The 25,794-nt window shown below is 40.2% G+C and overlaps 1 protein-coding gene across 1 annotated transcript in view; it reads left to right on the top strand.

Annotated features, from left to right (window-relative positions):
* The window catches only part of edil3a (EGF-like repeats and discoidin I-like domains 3a), a 204,518-nt gene extending 179,068 nt beyond the window's left edge, over positions 1 to 25,450 (top strand). Inside the window, exons 9-10 of the mRNA XM_015972490.3 lie at positions 7,136 to 7,291; positions 22,321 to 25,450. Coding sequence (XP_015827976.1) covers positions 7,136 to 7,291; positions 22,321 to 22,470 — 306 coding nt within the window. The 3' untranslated portion in view covers positions 22,471 to 25,450. The remainder of the gene's footprint in view (positions 1 to 7,135; positions 7,292 to 22,320) is intronic.
* Positions 25,451 to 25,794: the final 344 nt, after the last annotated feature.

Below are 25,794 nucleotides of genomic sequence, written 5' to 3' on the forward strand. Positions count from 1 at the left end.
AATATCATCAAAAGGTTGAAAATATTTCAGTAATTCCATTCAAAACGTGAAACTTGTACATTATATTCATGCAATGCACACAGACCAATGTATTTCCGATGTTTATTACGTTTAATTTTGATATTTATAGGTGACAACCAATGAAAACATCAAATCTGGTATCTCAGAAAATTAGAATATTCTAAAGGCCAATGAAAAAATGTTTGTTTCTCTAATGTTGGCCAACTGAAAAGAATGAACATGAAAAGAATGTGCATGTATAGCACTCAATACTTAGTCGGGGCTCCTTTTGCCTCAATAACTGCAGTAATGCGGCGTGGCATGGACTCGATCAGTCTGTGGCACTGCTCAGGTGTTATGAGAGCCCAGGCTGCTCTGATAGTCGTCTTCAGCTCCTCTGCATTGTTGGGTCTAGCGTATTGCATCCTCCGCTTCACAATACCCCATAGATTTTCTATGGGGTTAAGGTCAGGCGAGTTTGCTGGCCAATCAAGGACAGGGATACCATGGTCCTTGAACCAGGTGCTGGTGGTTTTGGCACTGTGTGCAGGTGCCAAGTCCTGTTGAAAGGTGAAGTCTGCATCCCCATAAAGTTGGTCAGCAGCAGGAAGCATGAAGTGCTCTAAAACTTCCTGGTAGACGGCTGCATTGACCCTGGACCTCAGGAAACAGAGTGGGCCAACACCGGCAGATGACATGGCACCCCACACCATCACTGACGGTGGAAACTTTACACTGGACGTCATGCAACGTGGATTCTGTGCTTCTCCGCTCTTCCTCCAGACTCTGGGTCCTTGATTTCCAAAGGAAATGCAGAACTTGCTTTCATCAGAAAACATAACTTTGGACCACTCAGCATCAGTCCAGTCCTTTTTGTCCTTGGCCCAGGCGAGACGCTTCTTGCGCTGTTTCTTGTTCAAGAGTGGCTTGACACACGGAATGCGACACCTGAATCCCATGTCTTTCATGAGTCTCCTCGTGGTGGTTCTTGAAGCGCTGACTCCAGCTGCAGTCCACTCTTTGTGGATCTCCCCCACATTTTTGAATGGGTTTGTCGTCACAATTCTCTGCAGGGTGCGGTTATCCCTAGAGCTTGTACACTTTTTTCTACCACATTTTTTCCGTCCCTTCGCCTGTCTGTTAATGTGCTTGGACACAGAGCTCTGCGAACAGCCAGCTTCTTTAGCAATCACCTTTTGTGTCTTGCCCTCCTTGTGCAAGGTGTCAATGATTGTCTTTTGGACAGCTGTTAAGTCAGAAGTCTTCCCCATGATTGTGGTGCCTTCAAAACAAGACTGAGGGACCTTTTAAAGGCCTTTGCAGGTGTTTTGAGTAAATCAGCTGATTAGAGTGGCAGCAGGTGTCTTCTATATTCAGCCTTTTCAGAATATTCTAATTTTTTGAGATACCAAATTTGGAGTTTTCATTAGTTGTCACTTATGAATATCAAATTTAAATGTAATGAACATTGGAAATACATTGGTCTGTGTGCATTGCATGAATATAATGTACAAGTTTCACGTTTTGAATGGAATTACTGAAATATTTTCAACCTTTTGATGATATTCTAATTTACTGGCCAGCACCTGTAAAGAGCAAGTTCACTAAAACCATTTTCACTTTTTTTTTTGTTTTTTTTATCAAACTCATTCAATGCCAATAACGACTAAAGTCGTCATTCACATTTTTTTTTACTGTGTGGGCGTCGGAAGGGAATATTTAGGAGCTACAGCAGCTTTACCTCCATCACCAGCGTTTGTTCACAACCGTTTTCAGGTAAAGTAATTTTGTTTATTCTACAAGCTTTAAGGACTTACATGTTAACTTTAGATGGTTTCATGTATGTTTTAAGCTACAGAATGAGCTGGTTAAATGTACACAACGCATTACTACAGAGTATTAACATGTAGGTAATTAATTCAAACCAAATCTATTATAAATGTTGAATGCAGTAGGATATTCTCTAATGGTAATTAGAGAATCATTAGTGTTTTCATTGGGCATTTGTTTATTCAGCTTAAGCCTAAAAATGCTTAGATCTGTCTTAAAAACGTAAATTCTCTGTAGTTTTCCTTGCTGCTTTTCTTTAAACAGAACAGAACCAATGCACTGCAGGTTACATGTTTGTTTTACATTTTTCAATAAAATACCTCTTTTTTAAATCTATTACAGGTAAGCATGCACTGTGCTGCACACCTGCCTCTGTGCTGGTGAAGTTGTGGGTCTGGAGGATGAGCCTGAGGAAGATGAGTGTGGAGGAGGTCAGTGGTGTTCTGTCCTGGAGGAGGTACCAGCAAACCACCACTGCTGTTAACAGGCAAGTCATTTATGTAGGAACCTCTATTTAAAAAACAACCCTGTGGTTTTATTTTCTGAAGAGTCACAATTGTTATACCAGTGGATCCATAAACCATCTCCTCATTTCATATTTCTGAATGTCTTAGAGATGTAACAGCCATCGTCTGAGCCAGCCCAGCAGTCCCTGTAGGTGGACGATAGAGTGGACAGTGAGAGGAAGCATCCCAAAGCTCTCTCTCTGCAGACCGTCCTGTATGATGTTCCTCTGACCAGAAACGTCCAGCCACGGATCTGTTCCAGCTCTCCGTCCATGTCTGGATCCTCCTGCAGCAGATCCAGCTACACTGCCAAAGACTTCCTGCTCATTCAGTTCAAATAAATGATCCAGGAAAAGACTCACTCAAGTTAATCCTGCTTTAACCGTACATAATTGGTCCATATTTGTTTTGATCTGTAAATAATTGTCAAGTATTATAAACAATCTTGTCTCCTTACCATCTTTCCATTTTCTGTTCATGTAACATGTTCAAAAACATCTTTAAATAAAAAAAACTGGTAATAAAATGAATGATCAAAAGAGTTCTCAGTTAGTATTTGTTTTAATAAATGTGTTTAAATATCAAACAGCTAAATAACATTAACATGATAACAAGAGAAGGCCTCTCTCCCAGGAGGACCACCAGGTAAAGCCTCTCCTGTCCCTGGACACCTGCAGTCCTACAGATAAATCAGAGACCACAGGTGACAAAAAGGCAATAAACACATTTTAACATTTATCCAAATGAGAAGATAAAACTTATATTCTTCACACAAACTATTTTAATTGTTCATTAAAGCGTGTCAACTGTGTAAATCCCTGAATGTAAAACTGTAGTTTTCACAGCAGAACACAGGGTAAACTACTGTGGTCATGTGTAAACAGCTTCACTCTTCACTTCTACTAAGCTTAATAAAAACACTTCTTTGCTCTGTTGCCCTTAAAACAAATGATAAGAAGCTTAATTTGCTAAAGAAACACAAACACACACACACACACACACACACACAATTTTAATTGTTCTTTAAAACATGTCAACTGTCTGCATTTAAAACTGTGCTTTTAACAGCAGAACACACGATAAACTATTGTGGTCACGTGTAAACAGCTTCACTCTTCACCCCTAAGCTTAATAAAAACACAGTTTTTTCTAAAACAAATGGCAAGTTTAATTCGCCACACACACACACACACGCACGCACGATTTTAATTGTTCTTTAAAACATGTCAACTGTCTGCATGTAAAACTGTGTAAAACAGCAGAACACACGATAAACTATTGTGGTCATGTGTAAATATCTTCACTTTTCACCTCTAAGCTTAATACAAACACTGCTGTCCCTAAAACAAATGACAAGTTTAATTTGCTACAAAAACGCACACACACACACACACACACACACACACACACACACACACACACACACACACACACACACACACACACACACACACACACACACACACACACACACACGGGAATAACTATGGGACCTGCGACACAAACTCGTTCTGGCTGATTTCTGCCTAAAATGTACTTTAAAAAACACATATACAAACGAAAAATGTGTATAAACTGAACCACTTTAAGCTTTTTGTTTTCTACCGCTAGTTTTTAGGCAAACTTATGTTTAAAACTTTGCAGCTCTTCCCATTTTCCTTTCCTGTTGAAAATCCACAGCCAGCGCATAAAGCATGCTGGGATACCTCGGACACATTTGAGGACGCGAGAATGAGCGTTCTTGGAATTCGGACAGTACTCGTTGCTGTGCTGTGACGTCATCAACCTCAAAATGCGTCCTCACAAGCATCCTGCCCCTGGATTCGGACACACCCAATATGGTCGATCACTCTGGGTTCAACATGCAGGCTGAACGTGAAAATAGTCTTCTACCGCCATTTCTTGAATTTGCTGTAAATAGAAAGTAGACGTGGAAACGCTCAGAGTAGATAGCCAATCAGATCTACATCACACTGTAAAATTAGCAATCATGGGCTTGCCCATGTTGGCTGGTGATGGGGAAGTCTGTTGAAGATTTAGCTTCCCAGAAGCAGAAGCTAACGTTAGCTTTAGCAACTCCACAAGGTGGCAGAACTCATTCGGGCTCATGTGGAGATACAACATCAACATTACGAGGCAAACAGAGTCAGTGGTGAAGTTGCGTTGTTATTAGCCAGTCAGAAGCAAGATGTCTGAATATCAGGACGTAAGACTACAAATCCTGTAGTTTTCTGCACCCCTCTCCTCTGGCTAACTTCTAGTTCCTGAAGCAGGAATGCCAAAACTTATTCCCGCCAATACTGACTTACACGTCCTTCATTTATACTAGCGACTACTGCAAATGTGTTGTGTTAACATAAATGGTGTTTTTTGTTGTTTTTTTTTTTTTTGTTGTTGTTTTTTCCATGAAGATGTAAGCTAAAACTAACCACAAGTTTTATAAAGTACGTGCATCAGTAACTGCTGGGAGAGAAAATGGAGTTTTGTACATTGTGTATGCTTTAATCCTGATGCTATTTAACAGCCGTGACACCTTGTTTGAGACACTGAAGGAAGGATGAGGCTAGAGGTTGTACACTCATTATCCATCAAAAAGGCATAACATTATCATGTTTGCTCATTTAATTAATGTTAATGTAGCTATGAGTTTGCTGTGAGGATGCTATAAAGTGCTCTTGAGCACAAGGTTCATTCATTAGCAATCGAGCTAACAACTGGTATACTCAATATAGCTTAATTGCAAACATGAATGAATTAATACTTATAACTTCATGATACAATTGCAAATGAGGGAGCTCTAAAGTGATCAAGAAAACAGCTGATCAGGTTCTGTTTGCATGTGGCTCTCTGCTGCACATTTTGAAAATAATATCTGGCATTAAACTTTATAATGAATTACTTTACCTGTCTTCTTCTGATGTGCTTCAATTTAATGTTTCCTTTCAGAGAATAGACCTACTTAGACTAGATAAACTTATTTTCTCACTGCCGTTGTGACTAGAAAGAGTAAAGAAGGTGAACTGTGTCAGAAAATGCTGCTTATATTTCCTGCAGAACAACTAGCAGCAGTAGAGCCTGAATGCATTTGTTAATACACAAACCTGTACTCTTTCAAGCCAAAATAGCTGCTGTGAAATTGCTTTAAAAATATTAAAAAGCACCTGTTTATCCTTGAAAACACACCATGCTGTGGAGGAAAGGGGAGCATTGCAGTGCTCTGATTTGTTTCCGCCTTAAAAACAGTATCATTGCCGAAGACTCATGAAAAATCTTACATTAAAGTTGTGCATCTAAACCAAAATAAATAGTTAAAATAAAATGTGCTGAGGTTTGGGACATGTTTTGTCTGTGTGCTTGGATGTACTGTAGTGTTCTGCCATGTGTCAAACCCGATCTGAGCCACAGATCCCTCATGTTTTAGTATTTATGTTTAGTAGTTTTATCTACAAGGGAAGGGGCACACCCTTCTTGTGAGCTGTTATTTCAGGGCAGAGTGTCTCTGAATATGTAGCTCTGTGACCAGGCCAATTATTTTGATGTATGGTAGTATTATAAAGCATATTCAGCATAAGGAGAGGAAAGAAAAAAATAGAGTGCTTACATTTATCTCCTGCTTTCTCTCTCTGTGCCTCTAAATTTTCCCACTATCTGTGTCACAGCCAAATACCGAGTTGAGACCAGTTTTTCATGACGGTGAAATTGGCGCTGCTCAGATTTGTATGAAGACAGTTTTACAGTGACATTTAAGCTGTTAATGTCACCAGGGAATGCTATTAATTATTTAGAATTTTCTCCTCTGACATGCTTATAAAACAGAATAATCCTTCAAAAACAGCCCATATGGGCGGACGCAGGGATTTCTATGGGTTTTAATGTCTTCATCATTAAAGACTCTGTACAAATGTAAAAGTTTATGGTGATTCTTTACTGTATGGAATGAGCATCAGCACAGTCTATTCCTCGTGATGAAAGAAACTGTATTTTTTATTATGGTAACCTTGATCTTTATTATCAATAATATATATAGGAAACATTTTTTGTGATTGGCTTAATGAACTGACCTGGATTGGAATGTTTATTATGTGAAGAGCCTTGAGACGACTCTTGTCGTGATTTGGCGCTATATAAATAAACTTGAATTGAATTGAATTATAAGTAATGTTCTGCACTATAAAATCCATGTTAGCTGAAACTGACTACCACTTAACTTCTACTTTCCACTGTCACAAACATTATTCATTCAACTTAATTAACTCAGTGCAAGCATCCAAAGCAAACCTACTTGTTATAATCAAGCCGTTTATGTTTGAAGCTGGATGTTTGTTTGTTTTTTTCCTTTGTCCTGAACCGGCTAATTTTAGAGCATTGTATAACATTTAAGAACACAAATGAGCCCCCAAAGAGGTTAATTTGACTCACGGTCTTTGTGTTTACTGCTGAGAAACTTTGCACTGTAAATTCTTTGCAACAAATGAGATCCTATTAAAAATTAAGCCAAATGGAGCAGTGTGGGCCTCAGAAGCTGCTGCAGCGTGCAATTTCTATTTTGCTGAGGCGAGGTCTTTGACTTAGCCTTGCTGTTCAATATTCTGTGAATAATTGAAGCTGACTTGACTTGCACCCGGTGTCGTTATTCAGTAAATCTACCGCTGACATTGTAAGAAAAATTATGCCGACATTGTTGCAAAAGAAGAAAAATAAATAAATAAGGCGAGTGCATCTGGCACTTTTGAACTTTCTCAAGCAATAGAATTGATCATGCTTCTGTTTATCACATTATCTTTTATTTATTGTCTTAGGTTGACTTGCTTGTTCCGACAAAGGTCACCGGGGTCATCACCCAGGGAGCTAAAGACTTCGGACACGTCCAGTTTGTCGGCTCGTACAAAGTCGCTTACAGTAACGATGGGGAGAGGTGGAACGTATATCAAGATCAGAAACAAGGAAAAGACAAGGTAAGCTCCTCAATGTTGGAAAAAAATCATAACAGCAATTATTTAGGTCAAAACTGAAAACTAGATTGTTTAAAGGGGACATGTTATGCAAAACTCACATCCATTTATGCTGCCGTGTGGGTCTCTTCTGCATCTAGAAACACTCCAGACATGAAAAAAAAGAAGTCCGTCCATTTTGTATCAGTGCTTAGTTTTAGGAATTATGTGCCTGAAACAAGCTGTTTCAAAAAGTCACCATTTGTGAGGTCACAAATGGGGAAATTAGCATAGAACCTCATCTCACTTAAATGAGGGAGCTGCTGCTGGATATCTGAGCTTCTCAGTTTATTGACCCTTTGCACCGACGTCACCTAATCACGTGGGTCCACCATGCTGGACGGCAAAAGCATGTAAACAGTGTAGCGTTAGGAAGTTTATAATGGTCTGCCCTTAACAGCTGCCCCTTCACACAGTAACACCGCCAAGGTCGGACGCTTGGTTCAGTATGTTTACATTCCAGGAGAAGAGACAGAAGAACAGAAGAACGCTTTTCATTGATTAATCAAAGTACTTTATTTGTGATAAGCTAATCAAAGCATTTGTTGATCATTAATAATCAGGTGAATGATCTGTGAAATAAAGATGTCATGAGTTATGTGTTTAAATGAATAAACAGGGCTGCACCAGACACACTGATATGCATCACCATGGAAACGCATGACACATTGTTTTCAACCAATCAGAACTTTCGTCTGTGGTAGGGCAGAATCTGGTTTGTTTATGAAAGTAGTCCAATCCGGTTTACTAAGATTCTTAAACAACTGGGAGATATAAAAAGAAGGCAACGCCATTTTAAGTCAGTTCCACGTTAAGTTCCACTTTGACATCAGCTCTGCTCGATCCGAGCTCCAAGGAGTTACATCATACTCTCAACATGGTTTTCAACCAGCTTTCAACCCACCACCGCAAAGAGGAATACAGGCTGGCCATCTGTATTTCCTGTTTTAAGCTGAGATCTGTCAAGCTGGAGATTTCCGTCGTTTATACCAACGAGACAACGTTCTTTCAAAATAAGAGTGAACTTGCTGACGCATGCCAACCACTAACGGAGTTATCCTCAGACGGGCGTTGTGTGCTGTGACCGCTGTTTCACCAGCTCCAGTACAACCGAGGTCTTAGGACCTGGCAATTCCTGATCTACACGGGAGACTCCATCTAAGGTACGTGGTCACGGCAATATGGCGGCTCATGTCATCAGCTTCTGAAGCCTCGTGGTAGCCTAGTCATAACAAACCAGACTCGCTACGTCAGCCTAGAGATTCTGAACAAAACACACACACACACACACCAACACGAAACATCTAAATCCATATGCATTCATCATTGAGATAGTCCTGGTAGATTGTAAGAATTTATAATTATAGAAATTAAAGATTCTTAAACTATCCCAACTCTCTTTTCTTGTCTCTCAGTCAATACAGAGTGTTTAAGTAAACTCCCTGATGATAAAAACAACCACTTCTGATTGATTACTTAGATTGTATAAATAGACAAAATCAGGTAATTAAATTATTTAATTACAGTATATAAATATACAAAGTTCAAATCACAACAACAATGAGTGACACGAGTACTAAACATAGGGGAAAGTAGAGCCTGACATTGTTTTTGTGATCAAAACAAAAACAAAACTCCTCCAGCATTCCTTCAACTAGTTCATGCCCAGTTCAGTTATCAGAAGAAGTAGCGCATCTAGCCGGGGCTTACCAGCGTTAGGTTACGTTTTCTCTCCAGCTGTTCACCGATGTAAACATGTTGCTGACTTTGCCTAAATTCACCCCGCTGGATTTATAACTTTATGTTATAAACAGCGTTTCACTTTACACCAATGGTGATTGTTAAAAAGTCCGGATCCCTTGTTGATGGTGGTGTTACCGGGTTCAGCTGCTGCTCTCACACTGGAATGAGAAGATCTCTGAACGGCGACGTTCATATAAATAAATAAATAACATCATTTTAACACACGTAATCATACATCAGAGCTTTAATATTGTTAATAATTGAATCGCTTTACTCTACAGTGGACGGCGCACATCATCCGTGGTGAAATACCCATCCTTCAGGATTATCAATAACTAGTATGCACACATCACATTTATCCCTGTCCCTGTCTTCCTCGTGAAATAAATGAACGTTAATCTTACCCGGTAAAAACATGGTCGCTGCAAATCTGAGGGCTGCTAGTCCACTTGACACGGCAGTTCATCTCCATCCTCAGTCTCCATCAAAGTTATTAAAAAAACAAAACTAGTTGAGTTTACATCCTTGTCTGTTAGTGCAGCCAACAACGCAGCAAGATAAAACCATTTTACTATCAAATCAACTAGATAAAAGGCTACAAACTGGTTTGTTTTGACTAGCTTCACTGGAGTTTCTATGGGTGTAAACGGTCTTTTTGTCGTCCATCATGGCGAAGGGGGCGGTCACATGAGTGGCGTGACATCACGTGCAAAGGGTCAATAGCAGCCTGAGTAGAGGATTGGTGGGTGTGGCCTGAAACGGCTCATTCTGGCAGGTACTGAAAATGTTCAGACTAAAACTTCCTAAGTCACATTATGTGATTGGGATTTTGTGTAAAGAACTTCATAAACATGCTTTTATAGATTATAGAACAATTATAGCTTAATAAAATCGGCCATAAAATGCTCAATTTAACACAAACAAAGTTAACTAATTACTTTTATTGGGAACAGAGTCAAATAGAAAAGTGTTGCTAGGAGCAATGCCACAAAGCCCAGGGATGAAAAATTTTAATTAGTGAGACTCTGTTTGCTTGCTTGCTTCTCAAGCACAGGTCTGTTTTGCCATCTTTACATCCGCTCTCTTAAAAAACCTCTGGTGCAAGTGAGTGCAGCCATTGAAAGGAGTGGTAGTGCACCTCATCTTAAAAGCATACATAATAAGTACATTGATATTTTTTGCATTGTTTTATGATTGTTTTAATCCAAAATCATAATTGAAGGAGAAATGTGCTCACTTGCTCAGTCCAACGACTTTAATCAAGTTCTCTGCCTGTGCATTAATGAGCAACCTGAAACAGAAACAGACTGAGGGATAACATGCCTGCAGGTGCTTAGTGAACTGAAGGATTGAAATATATATCAAGCAGCCAAGGACAGGGGCATTCTCTGTAGGCGTCAGTAGGAAAAAATAAAAACCAGCTAGATGTGAAACTGAGGCAGACAAAACCAAGCAGCAGATGTCAAATGGATATATTAACTGTGAGATGTCCATTTGTAGAGGGGTTTGCTACTTCTTCTCACTTCTTTTAGCATCTCCATATCTTTATCCTAAACAGAACACCTTTGGCCTGTTCTGTCTGGTTCTGGATCAGATAAGACCCTGCTGTCAGCCTGGTCCGTGCTACGCTGACATTCTTGTTTACAGCTGTTCAGCACAGTTTACATGTGTCTCACAACAGAGACAGTGCAGAGTAGATACCACTAAAACTAGAGCTTTCATATGCTATTGCCAGGAGAGGTAGTGTTTGCCTCTCTTCTCTGCAGTTATTAAATGATACGCCTATCTTTATCTCTGTATAATGCTGATGTGCAGACTGCAGAAATGAAGACGAGAAATACACAAGTTTGTGCATCCATATGTGATATATTACTTTATTCTAGTTTAATTTCATATGTCGTTTGAATTTTCTTCCTGAATTCGTACACTAATCATCATTTTAACTTGTGGAGGTGGCATAAATAAATACATGACAATTGAGTTTTAATAATGTTAAAATGTGTAAAAGCCTTTTGGTCTAATTGGAAGGCTTGTGTTCATGCATAATATTTTGTGACAAACTGGAAGCGTATACACTGATAATCTAAGTAATTATAAATAGGAGTTTTAGTGGTACAAAGGAAGCCTTCATGCATGAATGCCATCATTTTAGAAGCCTGACGACTTTTGGTACGATGTTAAATAAGGACTCCAGTTCTTCTTAAACCAGTAAAAACTAAATTCCTGCAGAATCTAAAGCTTGGTTTATGCTTGACGCATTTACTTTCCGCTTGGTGACGCGGCTCGCGGATGGAACGCGCTTCACAACTCGCAGCGTTTATGGTTCATGTGGCTTGTCTCTGCGGTGAGCCAATATTCTCCCAAACTGAACGGGGCAGCATGGAGCTCTACGGCATGCATCCAACACTACACCATAGTAGAAGTAGAAATTACTGTTGTTTACAACATGGCATTCCAGCATTTTTTAACAGTGTCCCCGTCTTTTCCGACAAAGCGAGCTATTTCTCTCCAAGAATTATTAACATGTTGATCACGGTGATCTTTGAGAGCTGAATCATACAAATGTCTGTATTTACGAACCTCTGCCATGCTAATTCTTGCCAGTTCGCCATGTTTTTTCGTGTCCGACCGTCCGCGTGGTTAGAAAATTTCCTAGGTGCGCGGTGCGGAAAGTTTGGGCCGTGCGGAGGCGCGGTGGAGGGGCGTGGTTGTTAAAATGATGCAATTTTGCCGCGCGGAGCCGTGCGAACCTCGTGGACACGTCAAGCATAAACCAAGCTTAAGATCCACTGTTTTACCTCTCACATAAAAAAATTATTTCTGACTGCTATACATTTTCAAAGAAAATGTTGTTGGCGATTGTAGCTGCCATTACTCAGAGAAGAATCCTGAAATGTTTGTTTATAGACCCAAATGGCACATCAGTTTATGAACCTGTCTGACTCCCAGACACATTATTCCACCTCTAAACCCCAAATTTGTTACTTGATGATATTAAGACTCTCGTGAGGGTCTTTGGCAAGGAGCCGCTGCATGCTCAGCAGGAATTTGTATCAAGCAATCTCAGCTGTGAACATGAGGTGCTGGAAAAAAAAACACTTAATCTGAAATAGCAGGAGCGGAAAGCACTGGTGACATTCCAGGAAACTATTTTATTCATTGATTTTCTCTCCTTTTCTTTGTCTTAACACTTTTTTCACACATTTTCTCTGCAACCATCCCTGCCCCGTGTTGTTGCTGTTTAATTCAAAGCAGAACCTGAGATGCTCTGAGTGAGTTTGCTCTCTAACAGAGGGCAGGCGTGTTTAGCGAGACTTCTGAGAGACAAGTGGCTGTTTAAATGTATGCTTCTTCAAGGTGTTTTCTTCCTTCAGTCAACTGAAGCAGCCATTAATGCTAGAGGACACATTATGCCGTCGGCCTCCCGAGGCCTCTGCTGGCGCGCCACGATGCTTGATTTGGCAGAAGGGATGTATACACTGCGAGTGTGCACGCGACTCGAGCACAAGCGGCGGAGGCTTCTAAGTATTCGTCTCAGGTCCCCCCCTCCAGCTCCTGTGTGGCAGAAGCTTCAGGCAGTTAGATCCAGATTGAGAGAGGAGGCTCTGGTAGAATACAGATGCTGTCGAAACGGGACACAGCGGTGTGCATCACATCCCTCTGCAGAAATCTATCGAGTGGCTTGTTTGCCTTCCCTTTACACGCAAATCCCATAAAATAACACTTGCAACTGAAACCCCGCAACAGCACAGTCCACTATTTAAACATCCCATAATTCCTCCTATCGGCTGGCCGCAGTCCTGAAGCCATCCCCGCACTGTGTTGGCTGTCAATATTTACACTGTCCACTGATGGGGGCAATCAAGCACAAAAGTTATTGATTTATGTTTAAAAGTGTTTCACTGGTGGCACCGGGTTACTTTAGCATTAGTGCCCTCAGTTCCCCCCAGGTTATAAAGGAACTGTTAGAATGCAATGAACACAATCATTGTAAGATCACTCTGTGGTGCTAGAAAATATTAGCTGTAACCCTCGGTGCTCCTCTGCATGGGGAAAACACCTTCACAAGCTATTAAAAAGAAGCGCCTGTGTGCCTGAGTTTAATTGAGTTAAACTGCCCTGTCTAAGCTGGCATGCTGCTGATGACCTTTCAGCCAAGACCGAGCTACTTTTTTTTTTTTTCGTTTTGTTTCATTTTTCACGACGGCCGGATGAAGCCAGGTGAGGGCAGAGGGCGAATGCTCTAGACCTGGGGAAACCAGTCCCTTGACCTTTGCAGCAGGTTTAAATAATAGAGTGTGGTATCACCAGAGGGCCAGAGGGTCTGTCCCAGAGTTTTGTTTCTGACTCCATACAGCCTGGAAAATCAATAGGTAAGTAGCTGAGATGGTACTCCTGCTCCAGTCTAAAGACACGGATAAATCTATTTTATTCAACTAAAGCTCTGGACTAGAGTTGGTGCTTCTCTGTATTGGTTTAGTAGCTGATTTGATTGCAGTGGTGGGTGTTTCTGAACAAGTATAGCTATTTGAGTCATAATAATAATAATTAATACTTTATTGATTCCTTTGGAGAAGTTTCTGTTAATTTGACTCATCCCTGAGGAGCAGTGGGAGACTTTTTGTGCAGCATTTGGGGTGTGGCTTCTTTTTTCTTCAACATGCAGGGCATGGGTTCAAACCACACTCATTCCGATCAGTCGTCACCCACTCTGCCCATTCAGCAATGGCTCCTCTGTCATGAGAACTTAGATGCTTCATTGTGAAAACTACAAACCTTCCAGTGTTTTTTAGAGACTTAAATGTAGCCTTTGGACCACAGTCCCTAATTATTATATGCAATTTTTTATTTTTATTTTTGGATTTGAACATTAGCAACTTCATGCAGGGAGTTGCTCTTATATGGCATCACCTCTGCCTGCATGGTGGTTTAATTGACCTCACATTTGATATAATAATAAATTCATGAATTTGTGGTTCAGCAAAAACCCCAAAGATGTTCAAAATTGGATCCAGCTTAAAAGGTCATTTGTTTTATGAAAATGTGAGCAAGTTTCGTAATTGAATTGTTTCAAAATGTCTAAATTCATGATTCATTTGACCTTATTTAAGTTCTAGAATGATCTTTTCAGTGGAGATCTCATTTATTCACCCATACAGCTATTTTTGTTAGATACCTGCCTCCGATATATGTGTGATGGAGCTCTTCTTACACATAAGAACACACAGATGGTATCAGATGGGTGGATAGACAAAAAAAAACTATTCTTTACAGTTTTCATCAATTTGAAATTATAACACAATAAACAAATTCCCATTTTAGCATTTTAAAGAGCAAGTCACCACCAAATGCTCTTTAAGCACGCCAGTATATGACACATTACTTTCTTATCACCGTAGGGTTTAGGAAATTGAGTGCTTTAAGAGCTCAGTATATATATTACCTCTACTTATGATAGAGCTGTGTTCAAAGCTGCAGAGGCTCTGAGCTCCAGCTGATGGGATGAAGGCAGGCCAATTTAAAGGGAACACATGCAGTCTCGTGTCTCCTTTTTGACCAGATGTTGAATGGTTAAACTGTACCTAAAAACTGACCATTGCTGGACGTTACATCACTGTCAAATATTTAAACTAGGGATGTCTGACAGTATCGGTCGATATTGACAATGTAATATTGAAAGTTCGGTATTGGGTTTTACATTTTTATTTACACTACTTTACATACCATGCAGATATTGAACATTAAAGTCTTCAGCTGCTTCTTTACATTAAAATGTCAAAATATGACAGATCTGAGGTATATATATGAATGGAAGTAATTTTCATATTTAGTACAGAAAATGTTTAAAGTTTAGGTATGCATAGGAGATATGTTTTTATGGGAAGGGGACACGGTGTATATTGGTATCGGTTTATATTGGTATCAAAAATCTGTAAAAAAAGCCATTTTTGAACAACCCTGATTTAAGCAGGCTGTGCATGGCAAAGCCTGACTTCTTTTTTATTGTATTATTAATTGATTTATTGATAAACTTCATTGATCCCGCGGGAAAACTGCTCTGGGAAATTCCATTTCCAGTGGCAGTAGCGTCGCCGAACCACCATGCCAAGAAGCAGCTTGGCCCACAGGAGTACAGCAACAACCGACAATACCACAACAGTTAACAATGACACCATAACCAACTCAGGTCATTACACATCATAATTCAGTTTCACGCCACCCACACAGTATATTCCCAGCACAAAAAACATCCCCTTCACTCGGGGTCTTGTTTGCATTCGCATTCATTATCTGGTCAGGTTCAATCTTTATTCCTGTTTATCTGTCACTTCCTACCTCCTGATACCTTTCCCTCTCCCACCTATTGAGGAATTATAAAGTTTGATGGCATGTGGGACGAAGGAGTTCTTGAGTCTATTGGTTCTGGGCTTGGGTTGGAGCATCCTGTGACTGAACAGGCTCCTCTGGTTGTTGATGACAGTTAAAAATCATTAAAGAGTAATAATAACATACTGGTGAAATTGTGTATTTAAATACATGGCATTAAATCTTAACAAGAAGAGAGAACCAAGCACATCACTCCTGTTCTTAGATCTCTACACTGGTTGCCAGTAAACTACAGAATCAATTTCAAAGTGCTACTGCAAGTTTTTGAATCCCTCAGTGGCATAGAGCAAAAATACATGTTGCATATTCTTACAGTACATACACCCAGCAGGACTCTGACATGCTTAGGAAACAGCTGGTAGAACCCCGGGTCAGAACCAAACAGGGTGAAGCTGCTTTTAGATAGAAAGAAAACGATCATTTCTATAGCGCCTTTCAAGATAAAAATAGCGAGGCGCTTAACAAAAACAAAAACAAAAATTAAAGTGTGAAAAGATTTTAAGAAAAGACGATTAATGTTTAAAATGAGAAAAAATACAAATTTTGAATTAAAAAAATATGCTGCTATGCTGCACCTCAAATGAGCCTCAACTGTAGTAACTTCATCGTCGTCGTCTTCCTCCGCTTATCCGGGTCCGGGTCGCGGGGGCAGCATCCCAACTAGGGAGCTCCAGACCATCCTCTCCCCAGCCTTCTCCACCAGCTCCTCCGGCAGGACCCCAAGGCGTTCCTGGACCAGATTGGAGATGTAACCTCTCCAACGTGTCCTGGGTCGACCCGGGGGCCTCCTGCCGGCAGGACATGCCCGAAACACCTCCCCGGGGAGAAGTCCAGGAGGCATCCTGACCAGATGACCAAACCACCTCAACTGACTCCTTTTGATCCGGAGGAGCAGCAGTTCTACTCCGAGTCCCTCCCGAATGTCCGAGCTCCTCACCCTATCGCTAAGGCTGAGCCCAGCCACCCTACGGAGGAAACTCATTTCGGCCGCTTGTATCCACGATCTCGTTCTTTCGGTCATTACCCAAAGCTCATGACCATAGGTGAGGATTGGGACGTAGATCGACCGGTAAATCGAGAACCTGGCTTTCTGGCTCAGCTCCCTCTTCACCACCACGGATCGGCTCAGCGTCCGCATCACTGCAGATGCTGAACCAATCCGCCTGTCGATCTCCCGATCCCTCCTACCCTCACTCATGAACAAGACCCCGAGATACTTAAACTCCTCCACCTGAGGTAGGACCTCTCCCCCGACCCGGAGTTGGCAAGCCACCCTTTTCCGGTCGAGAACCATGGTCTCAGATTTGTAGGTGCTGATCCTCATCCCAGCCGCTTCACACTCGGCAGCGAACCTACCCAGCAAGAGCTGAAGGTCAGAGCTGGATGAAGCTAGGAGGACCACATCATCCGCAAAAAGCACCACCAAACTCGACACACTCCACACCACGGCTGCACCTAAAAATTGTGTCCATAAATGTAATGAACAGAACCGGTGACAAAGGGCAGCCCTGGCAGAGTCCAACCCTCACCGGGAACAGGTCCGACTTACTACCGGCTATGCGGACCAAACTCACGCTCCTCTGGTAAAGGGGATGAATGGCCCTTAACAGAAAGCCACCCACCCCATACTCCTGGAGCGTCCCCCACAGGGTGCCCCTGGGGACACGGTCATAAGCCTTCTTCAAATCCACAAAATACATGTGGATTGGTTGGGCAAACTCCCATGCCCCCTCCATCACACTTGCAAGGGTATAGAGCTGGTCAACAGTTCCACGGCTAGGACGAAAACCACATTGCTCCTCCTCAATCTGAGATTCAACTATCGATCGGACCCTCCTCTCCAGTACCTTGGAGTAGACCTTTCCAGGGAGGCTGAGGAGTGTGATCCCCCTATAGTTGGAACACACCCCCAGGTCACCCTTCTTAAAGATGGGGACCACCACCCCGGTCTGCCACTCCACAGGAACTTCCCCCGATGACCACGCAATGATGCAGAGACATGTCAACCATGACAGCCCTACAACATCCATAGCCTTGAGATACCCAGGACGGACCTCATCCGCCCCCGGGGCTCCGCCGCTGTGTAGTTGTTTGACTACCTCAGCAACCCCATGGACGAGAACCCGGCCACCAGGCACTCGCTCACGGACCCCAACCCCAGGCCTGGCTCCAGGCTGGGACCCCGGTAACCATCCGGGCCGGGTACTCCGACTCTTTGACTTTACCTCCATGAAAGATCCTCTGAACCGTTCTTTGTCTCACCCTTCACCTAAGACCAGTTTGTCATGGGAGACCCTACCAGGGGCACAAAGTGCCCCAGACAACATAGCTCCTAGGATCATTAGGGCACTCAAACTCCTCCACCACGATAAGGTGACTGTAGTAACTTTTAAATTAAAATTGAAAACATTCATGTATTCATCAGTCTTTGAATGAGTGTTTCTTGTGCTGCACCTTCTGCACTGTAACTGCTGTCACTTTGCCTTTTTACATTATTTAAATTAGAGTTTCAAATCTGCTGTTTATTTTATTTTTTTGTCACATTGATCTCTAAACTTGATGAATCTTTTATGTTTTCTCTGTTCTCTTGCACCTGGAAAACACATTTAAGTGCTTCTGTGTATGAGCTATATAAACAAAGCTGCCTTGCCTTTGCTAATCAGGTTTTTCTTACGAAATGGGGCAGAGCACTACGGCACACATTTGCTGTTGTTACTTGTTGGTTCTGATATTAATGGTGTGACTTTTCATTATGAGATGGGATGATTAACCAAAGAACAACACTCTAAAGGCCACACTCTCTGGGAGACTTTTTCAGAGCTAGTTTCCTAACAAAATAAGTATGCAGTAATTAGGTTATGGCTAGAGGATGTTACTGTCAGGTTATGGAGCTGGAAGACTTTAGTGATGCAACTCAAGGGTTTACTCAACTATTCCAGACCATGTGTGACATTACATTCACTAGAGAAACATTAGATAGTGATGCATGAATAAAAAAGGAAAGAAAAAAGATAGTGATGCATACATTTAGCACTTTTTATTGTTTTCAAAAACATTCTGATGTCTTTTTCTGCACATAGAAATAATATTTTGCTTGTTAAGTAATTTTGTGTTTAAACAGAACTGAAAACCTGTTGTAATGATAAGTTTTAGTTTCCTTTACATTATGAATTACATCTGGCTTTTTAGATGACCACTCATTTTATTTTTGTAAATAATGAAAAGCTTGTTTTTGAAGACATATTTTAATTATTACGATGTAACCAGAGCAGTTTTGGAAAACACTAATTTTCATCTGTATCATGTTTACACTTAGAGGTGGTTTCTATTAGAAATATCATGATCAGTGATTAATGACATCTTTCTGCTCAGATATTTTTTCCAGCACTGCTGTCCTGATTTCTGATGAAATACCTTTTGGGTGTATTTGTTATTTTGTTAGTTGACAGCTTTAGTCTGATTTTCCATCAGTATTCAACTAAACTGGCTAAAGTGCAAAATGTTACTTTCTCTTTTTGAATATTTGCATGAGTCACACGCAAAATGTAAACCAATGTTCTGCCAAATTACTCTTGTTTCTATGAATATTTGAAAAGAATTAGCTAAATAAAAACCCCAAATATGTAAATCGCAGTTTTCACCACGTTTGGATTCATCCAGCTGATTGTCTGTTCTACACAAGACAGATTCCCATCATTCCCATTACACAGGCCTAATGGTAACTGTTTAATTGAAATGATCAGATCCTTCAATGAAATATCCTTGTTTCTGTGTTTATTTCTAATTTACTTCTTCCTGTTCTTTATTAAACAAACTGAATACGCTTTTGGTGATGATGGATAATGTGTAATCTCATGATGAATAAAATTACTGATTTATTTTTCTCAGTGAGGGATATTAAAAAGATTTTGTGCTTGGAATGCATTTGTTTCATTTAAAAGTAGAAAAACCAAAGTTCTGACAGCAATCCTGATATCTACCAAACTCTTTTTTTACCTAAAGAGACAATGTGTAGTTCTTGCTGTAAATTTCTGGAAACATCCATCAGAATGTTATTGAAAATTAATTAAATGATGCTCAGTTGTTGAAAAATATTGGCGGCTTTGTAAAATATAACCATAAAAATCATGTTGAAAATACACAGGAGCAGGTCTAAGCCTCTGGGCGACGCCATATTAGACGCCATGTTTCCTTCTATGGGAGCCCATGAGGACTAAATGCTTTTACTGATTTGAAACAAATAGTTACAAATCTTTCTCCATTCTTAAATGTTGTTGTTTTACACATTTACCTCCTCACTAGTTGCCAGTGATGAAAAGGAGTCTGATGTGCTTGTTATTTTGCTGAAGTTTGCAGTCCCCAGGGCTTTTTGACCCTAGTGGGTGTCCGTTAGTAAAGTTGTACTCTAACAAAAAATACTGCTTGCTTGCAACGATTTTGGTATCTACTGCCCCCTTTTGCCAGGAAAAATCCACACAGTCACTTTAAAAATTAAAAACTTAAAAAACAATCCTCAGGAAAATAAACTTCAGAGACGAAAGAAAGTCCACCCTCCGTGTCTATTGTTTATAGAAGAAATGGCTGCCTAGTGTTTTTACTTCTAATAATGAAGGTGGTGCTCCAAGCTGCACTATTTTACCAATGTATAATTTTTCTTAGAAAAAAAAAGATGAAATAAAAAGGTCACACTTGTGATGCTTTCAATATAATAGAGATCAGTGAATGTTCTCAAGCTGGGATTCACTCTGACTGGCTGAGTTAACCTTAGCTGCTCTTGCATGACATCTTTAAAGTAATGCTAAAGAGTTTTAACAAAACTCCCTGCCTGCTTTCAAACTGGTTTCAGTGATTCTTGAGCCACAAACTTGAGAAGCTTCTCATGAGACAGCACTCTGCAGACCTCTTCTGGTCAAAAACTGCACTAAACAACTTTTACAGATGCACGTTTTCCAAAATTTCTTTAACAGGCTATTGACGTCTTTAACGGTTAATGACTGGTTAACCGTAAACAGAGGCTTTGTAATCTGCAAAGCCCGTGCAAGCAACAGCAGGGTTGTTTAAATAGTAAATGGCCTGTACTATAGCGCCTTTTAGAGTACTAGATCCCCCAAGGTGCTTTACAACACAGTCATTCAGTCATTCACACGCACATTCACACCCTGGTGGTGATGAGCTAAAACATAGCCACAGCTGCCCTGGGGCGCACTGACCACCATCAGCAGGGAAGGTGGATTAAGTGTCTTGCCCAAGGACACAACAACAGCATTCTCTGCTGGGAACCTGCAACCCTCTGATTATGGGCCCGACACACGGGAGGCGACATCGCCTCTCCTCCATTCATTTTCAATGAGACATGCGCAACAAAGCGATAATCGTGGGTCTCCCTCCTACTAAGCGAAACGCGAAAAACGTGCGTGTGAAATTTTGTTCTTGTGCACATGTCATGTACAGGCGACCCAGCGACGCCATCCCAGAACGTTGAAATATTTTCAACTTTTCATCGCTGTTGCTCGGACGAGGACTAATCAACGGAAGTTTCATTCACTGACCAATGAGCGGGCGGGATGCTCCGTACATCTCCGAGCAAACATGAAGGAGAAGTTGATTATTATTATGTTTTATAGTAAAATCAGAGTAAGATTTTACATAACTCTAGCAGCACCTTGTGAAACATCATATCTACCTCTTTTTTAACTCTGAACCGCTTAAATAACCTTAATTCCCTCCAACCTGACACAGCCAACCAAAACGGAAGTTTCGATTTCGCCATGGAACAGAAAGCGTAGATGGCTTTGCTGCTGCCGCGGGTCGCCTCCCGTGTGTCAGGTAATAAAAGCGACAGCGACGAATTTCGCTGATCACGGTCGTTTGTCGCCTCCCGTGTGTCGAGCCCCTTACTGGACAACCTGCTCTACCTCCTGAGCTACTGCTGCCCTTGTTTACAGCAGTTGTAGTTCCTCTTTCAACCAGAAGGGGGCAGGAGTGGGAAAAAATAATTTAGTTAATTTAATTTTGATTTATTAGCTGTGTGTTATCAGTTTCCTTTTCTTACTATTTTAGCTTTATAGACTAATTTACCGTGTTTTTATTGCTTTTATTGTCTCATTAATGTTATTCCTTTACTCTTTTGTGGTTTTAACCCTTTCATGCATGAATTAGGAAATCATCAACCATGATTTTTTTGTAACAACTTGTTTCATTCACATTTAGGTTTGAATGAAACACTTTTCCAGAATTTTTTTCTTACTTTTAATTTACAAATAATTTATTACATGTCTACCTCAGTGTACAGCGTGCGTTCTGAACATGTAAAATGTGGTTCTGTATATTTGTTCTGTGTGTTGATTCATTATTATCTTTTTTCTTATTTAACACAGTTAAGTAAGTAATTAGATGTTTCTTTACCTTTGGCTGATGTGTTTCGGCCAGAACTTCTGCCTTTGTCAGAGCCGCCAGCTGTTTGTGTCACATAGACGGAAGTGATGCCACGAACAGCTGGCGCCTCTGACAAAGACGGAAATACCAGCCGTGACATGTCAGCTGAAGGTAAAGAAACATCTAATTACTTCACTGTGTTAAATAAAAATGTTGGCTTGACTTACTAGAGTCCAATGGGGGATTTTTTTGCTTAATAGACAAAAAAAAAGAAATAAAAAACAATTTTGAGTAGCTGTCCACTGTAGTGAACATAATGTATGAAAGGGTTAACCTTGATATTTTCTGTGAAGCATTTTGGTCAGCTCAGCTGTTGTTAAACCCTAAGTTTTCTGCACCTGACCATCAACGACATAACCAGATTTGTTTCACATTTTCAGACATCTTCAAAAAAGTAAATTCTAACCACTTGGTGTCATTTTTTTCAGGTATTCCAGGGGAACTTTGACAACGACACACACAGAAAGAATGTGATAGACCCCCCCATCTACGCCCGGTTCATTCGGATCCTCCCCTGGTCATGGTACGGCAGGATCACTTTGCGTGCAGAAATACTGGGATGCACAGAGGAAGAGTGATGTATTTTCCCCGTTGCCGCTTTGGCCACCGCCCCCTTGTCCTTTGGGATACTGGAGTATATCATGCAGTTCTTCAGAAACAAAACTCTTCAACCTGTATAAAGAAATTGATTTCCAATGGATTTTTCAAGAATAGGTGTTAAGTTGTTGGTGGGTTACTGTTAGTTCTTTTGTACACTAATTTAAAACCTGCCCCTGTTCCACTTTTTGTCTTTCAGTTCATTATGTAAAGCGTGATCTGTGTCTTTTTATTCCGCCATCCTCCTTGGAATGAACTTCTGTAAAATAGAAGGGGTGGATGGAGTTGGGGGTGGAGTCAGAAAAAGGGGGTTGGGTCTACCTGTGGTTTTAACTCGTTGCCATGGAAGCTATTGTACAGTGTCACTTTTTAACGAAGATGTGAAACCTGTCCATTATTAACCAGCTTCATCTTATAATTAAGCTGACTAAGGAACCATGTAGAGATAATGTTATCATGTTATGACATTTGTTTTTATTTGATAGCCACACCCCCTTAAGCCATGGTTTCACTCAAAGGGACACTGACATCAATCAAAAAGACTATTAATTATCTTGTAATTTATGTAAAAGACTAAGAAACTGCATGGTGCGTGAATTATAAATGTATATTATGACAAATCATTCAAATCCTCCAGCCCTGAGAGCAATTAACTTTGAATTGGGGACCTATTTTTATGTGCATTTTAGATAGTTCTGAAACATGACCACACACACAAAAAGATGGATGAGTGATGACGAAGCTGGGAGGCGTTATTTAACTTGAAAACCTTTTGGCCCCATTATTGAGTTTCCATTTTAATTTCCATTATAACTGGACGTTTTCTAAAATGTAAATGTTTATGTTCATTCTTTTTCATAAAGTCTGTGTTAGATGTCCGCGTGTTGTCCTGGTGATCAATTTAAAAGCTCAGGATAGATGTTATTAATAATTACCCATGATGTGTAATGTTTGGGCACTTATACGAAGATAACATTCACAGAAAATACCTAAATAGAGAAAATATTTATATACATTCAACATACCTTAGATAATGAAGACTTTAACCCTTTTAATACATTAGATACGATAAACAATGATAAATGAAATTGTGAAAACCGACGAGCATTAATATTAATTAGTCGGTGTCACAAACTAAAAACTAAGAAGATGATGAACCATGACAACTAGACAAAGCTCAGAGCTGTTTGAAGGGAACTTGAATTAAAAGAGTATCTTTTGAAGTGCATTTCTATGAAAAATGTATGAACATTAACATTTTACCTGCTTTACAAAGTTTTTGTTAGAACAACTCAGTTTGGAGAAGCAGATTAACTTTGACTGGATTGATGAGGTGGTCTCATTGGGAACAGTTACAATGTGGATTTTTGCAGTTTTTATAATAATTTTTTTTTGGTGTTCACGAGTGTTTTACCTTTTTAATGCCAAAAGTATTCTGACATGAAGTTTTACTAATATTGTTGTTACTAAGCATAAAATTCTATGTAAATAGGTCATTTTTGGCTGCATAAATTATTGAGGTTTTTCCAGGATTTGTTGTCATTTTTGAGATTTCAGTATTTTATTTAAATGGGCACAAATCCACTTTAAAACTAGCCTGGTTTTGACTAGCCTTTAGCCCATCAATCCAGGTAGGAAACCACAGTTTCTCCAAAAGAGTTTGTTAAAATATCCATCTCCTGCAGGTAAAATATTAATTTCCTAAATCACTTTAACTCAAAGTATCTGAACTAATACTTTAACATTAGTAAACGTTAAAGACCTCAAGGGCATTTTCACATGATGTCACGACTGTCTGCAACTTCAGACAGTTGGAAACTTGGAGACACGAGGATTACGGATGGGTTCTTTGATGCAGTTTCCATTGTATGTATGCTACCACAGGCTGCATGCCACGGTAAATTAAAAGCTGCCTGGCTGAAGAAACAGAAGTAAACAAAGTATTTGAGTAAGTTGCCCTGGGTTACCCCAGCACTCTCTACTCCTAACAAGTCATTCCAAAGCTCTCGAGTGCTACAATGAAATCTGAAAGGCTCCACATCCACGTTTTACACCTCAGGTTTCATTTAAGACCTGCCAGCTTTCAGTGTCCCAACGAGCAAATTGTTTCCTATTTTTCAGAAAACATTTTATTTGCTCTGAGACGACAGCCTGAAGGAAAAGCTAACACATTTACAAAAGTCAAACAATTATTTACTTAATATGAGAAACATGAAAGAAAATATAAAACTTTTAAAACATTGTTAATCGGACATACAATTAATGAAGATCACAGTGAGCAAATGTGAAGAAATGCATCACCATTTTGCGTCGGACCATTTTCTTTTACTAAAGGTTTTAATTACCTGGAGAACTGGAACTAATTACAGAACGGACAATATATTAGATTCTGATGTGTTTATATAGAAAGTTTTACTGGATGCTTTTATGACAGATTACCATTATTTGAAAAATAGTCTTGTTGTGAGTCACCCCAATAGGTTCATGGGCAATGGTGGACAGATTAATTGTCATTTGATCCTAAAATGCTTTATTGCCAAGTTACTGTATCTCGTCCACCACCTGCACTGGCGAAGCTTTGTAGTGAGCTTCCTGTGAGCATATACGATGGAGCAGGCCTGCTGCAAAGCTCTGAGGAGGTATGCATGATGTATGAAACTGAAACAAAAGTGTCCGCAGGCACATTCTGTTTCTGCAGATCATAAAGATCTGCAGTGTAAGAACTTACTGAGCTACACTGAACAGGTCCGAGGTGGAGAACCAAGCTGTCTTTGTATTTCTGTGTCAAATGTTCACATAATCGTTTCTTACTTCCTTCATCTTCATCCAGAAATTACACCAGTTATAAAACTGCTTATATTCAAGCCTGCACCGGAGGGAGGGACTCTGTACAGCCCACGAAAATATGTTGCTTCAAACTAAAGCTGTTTCGGTTTGATGAATAAAATATCTGTGTGACAATGTTGTGTTTATTTTACCCTGAATGTTTATTATCTCTCTGTGTACATTTAAATTATATTTGAAATAATTTAAATCATAGTTCTGTGCCACTCATTCCTGATCATCCTAAAGACCAAGTTCACTGAGAAACCGTGTTTTACTTATTTGTTAATTATCAGTCACTCTGAGTTATACTTCTATTTCCTGCATTAGCCGCTGATAGAAGATAGACAGGGAAAGTATCTAATTAGAAAAAACACTCAGATCTATGTCACACTGAAAATGAGCATTGATGGGCTCACCCATTGTGGCTCACAATAGGGAAGGCTGTTGTTGGTTTAGCGTCCAGGAGAGAGTAGAGCACT

Source organism: Nothobranchius furzeri, chromosome 17 (genome assembly GCF_043380555.1).
Source record: "Nothobranchius furzeri strain GRZ-AD chromosome 17, NfurGRZ-RIMD1, whole genome shotgun sequence".
Taxonomy (NCBI): Eukaryota; Metazoa; Chordata; class Actinopteri; order Cyprinodontiformes; family Nothobranchiidae; genus Nothobranchius; species Nothobranchius furzeri.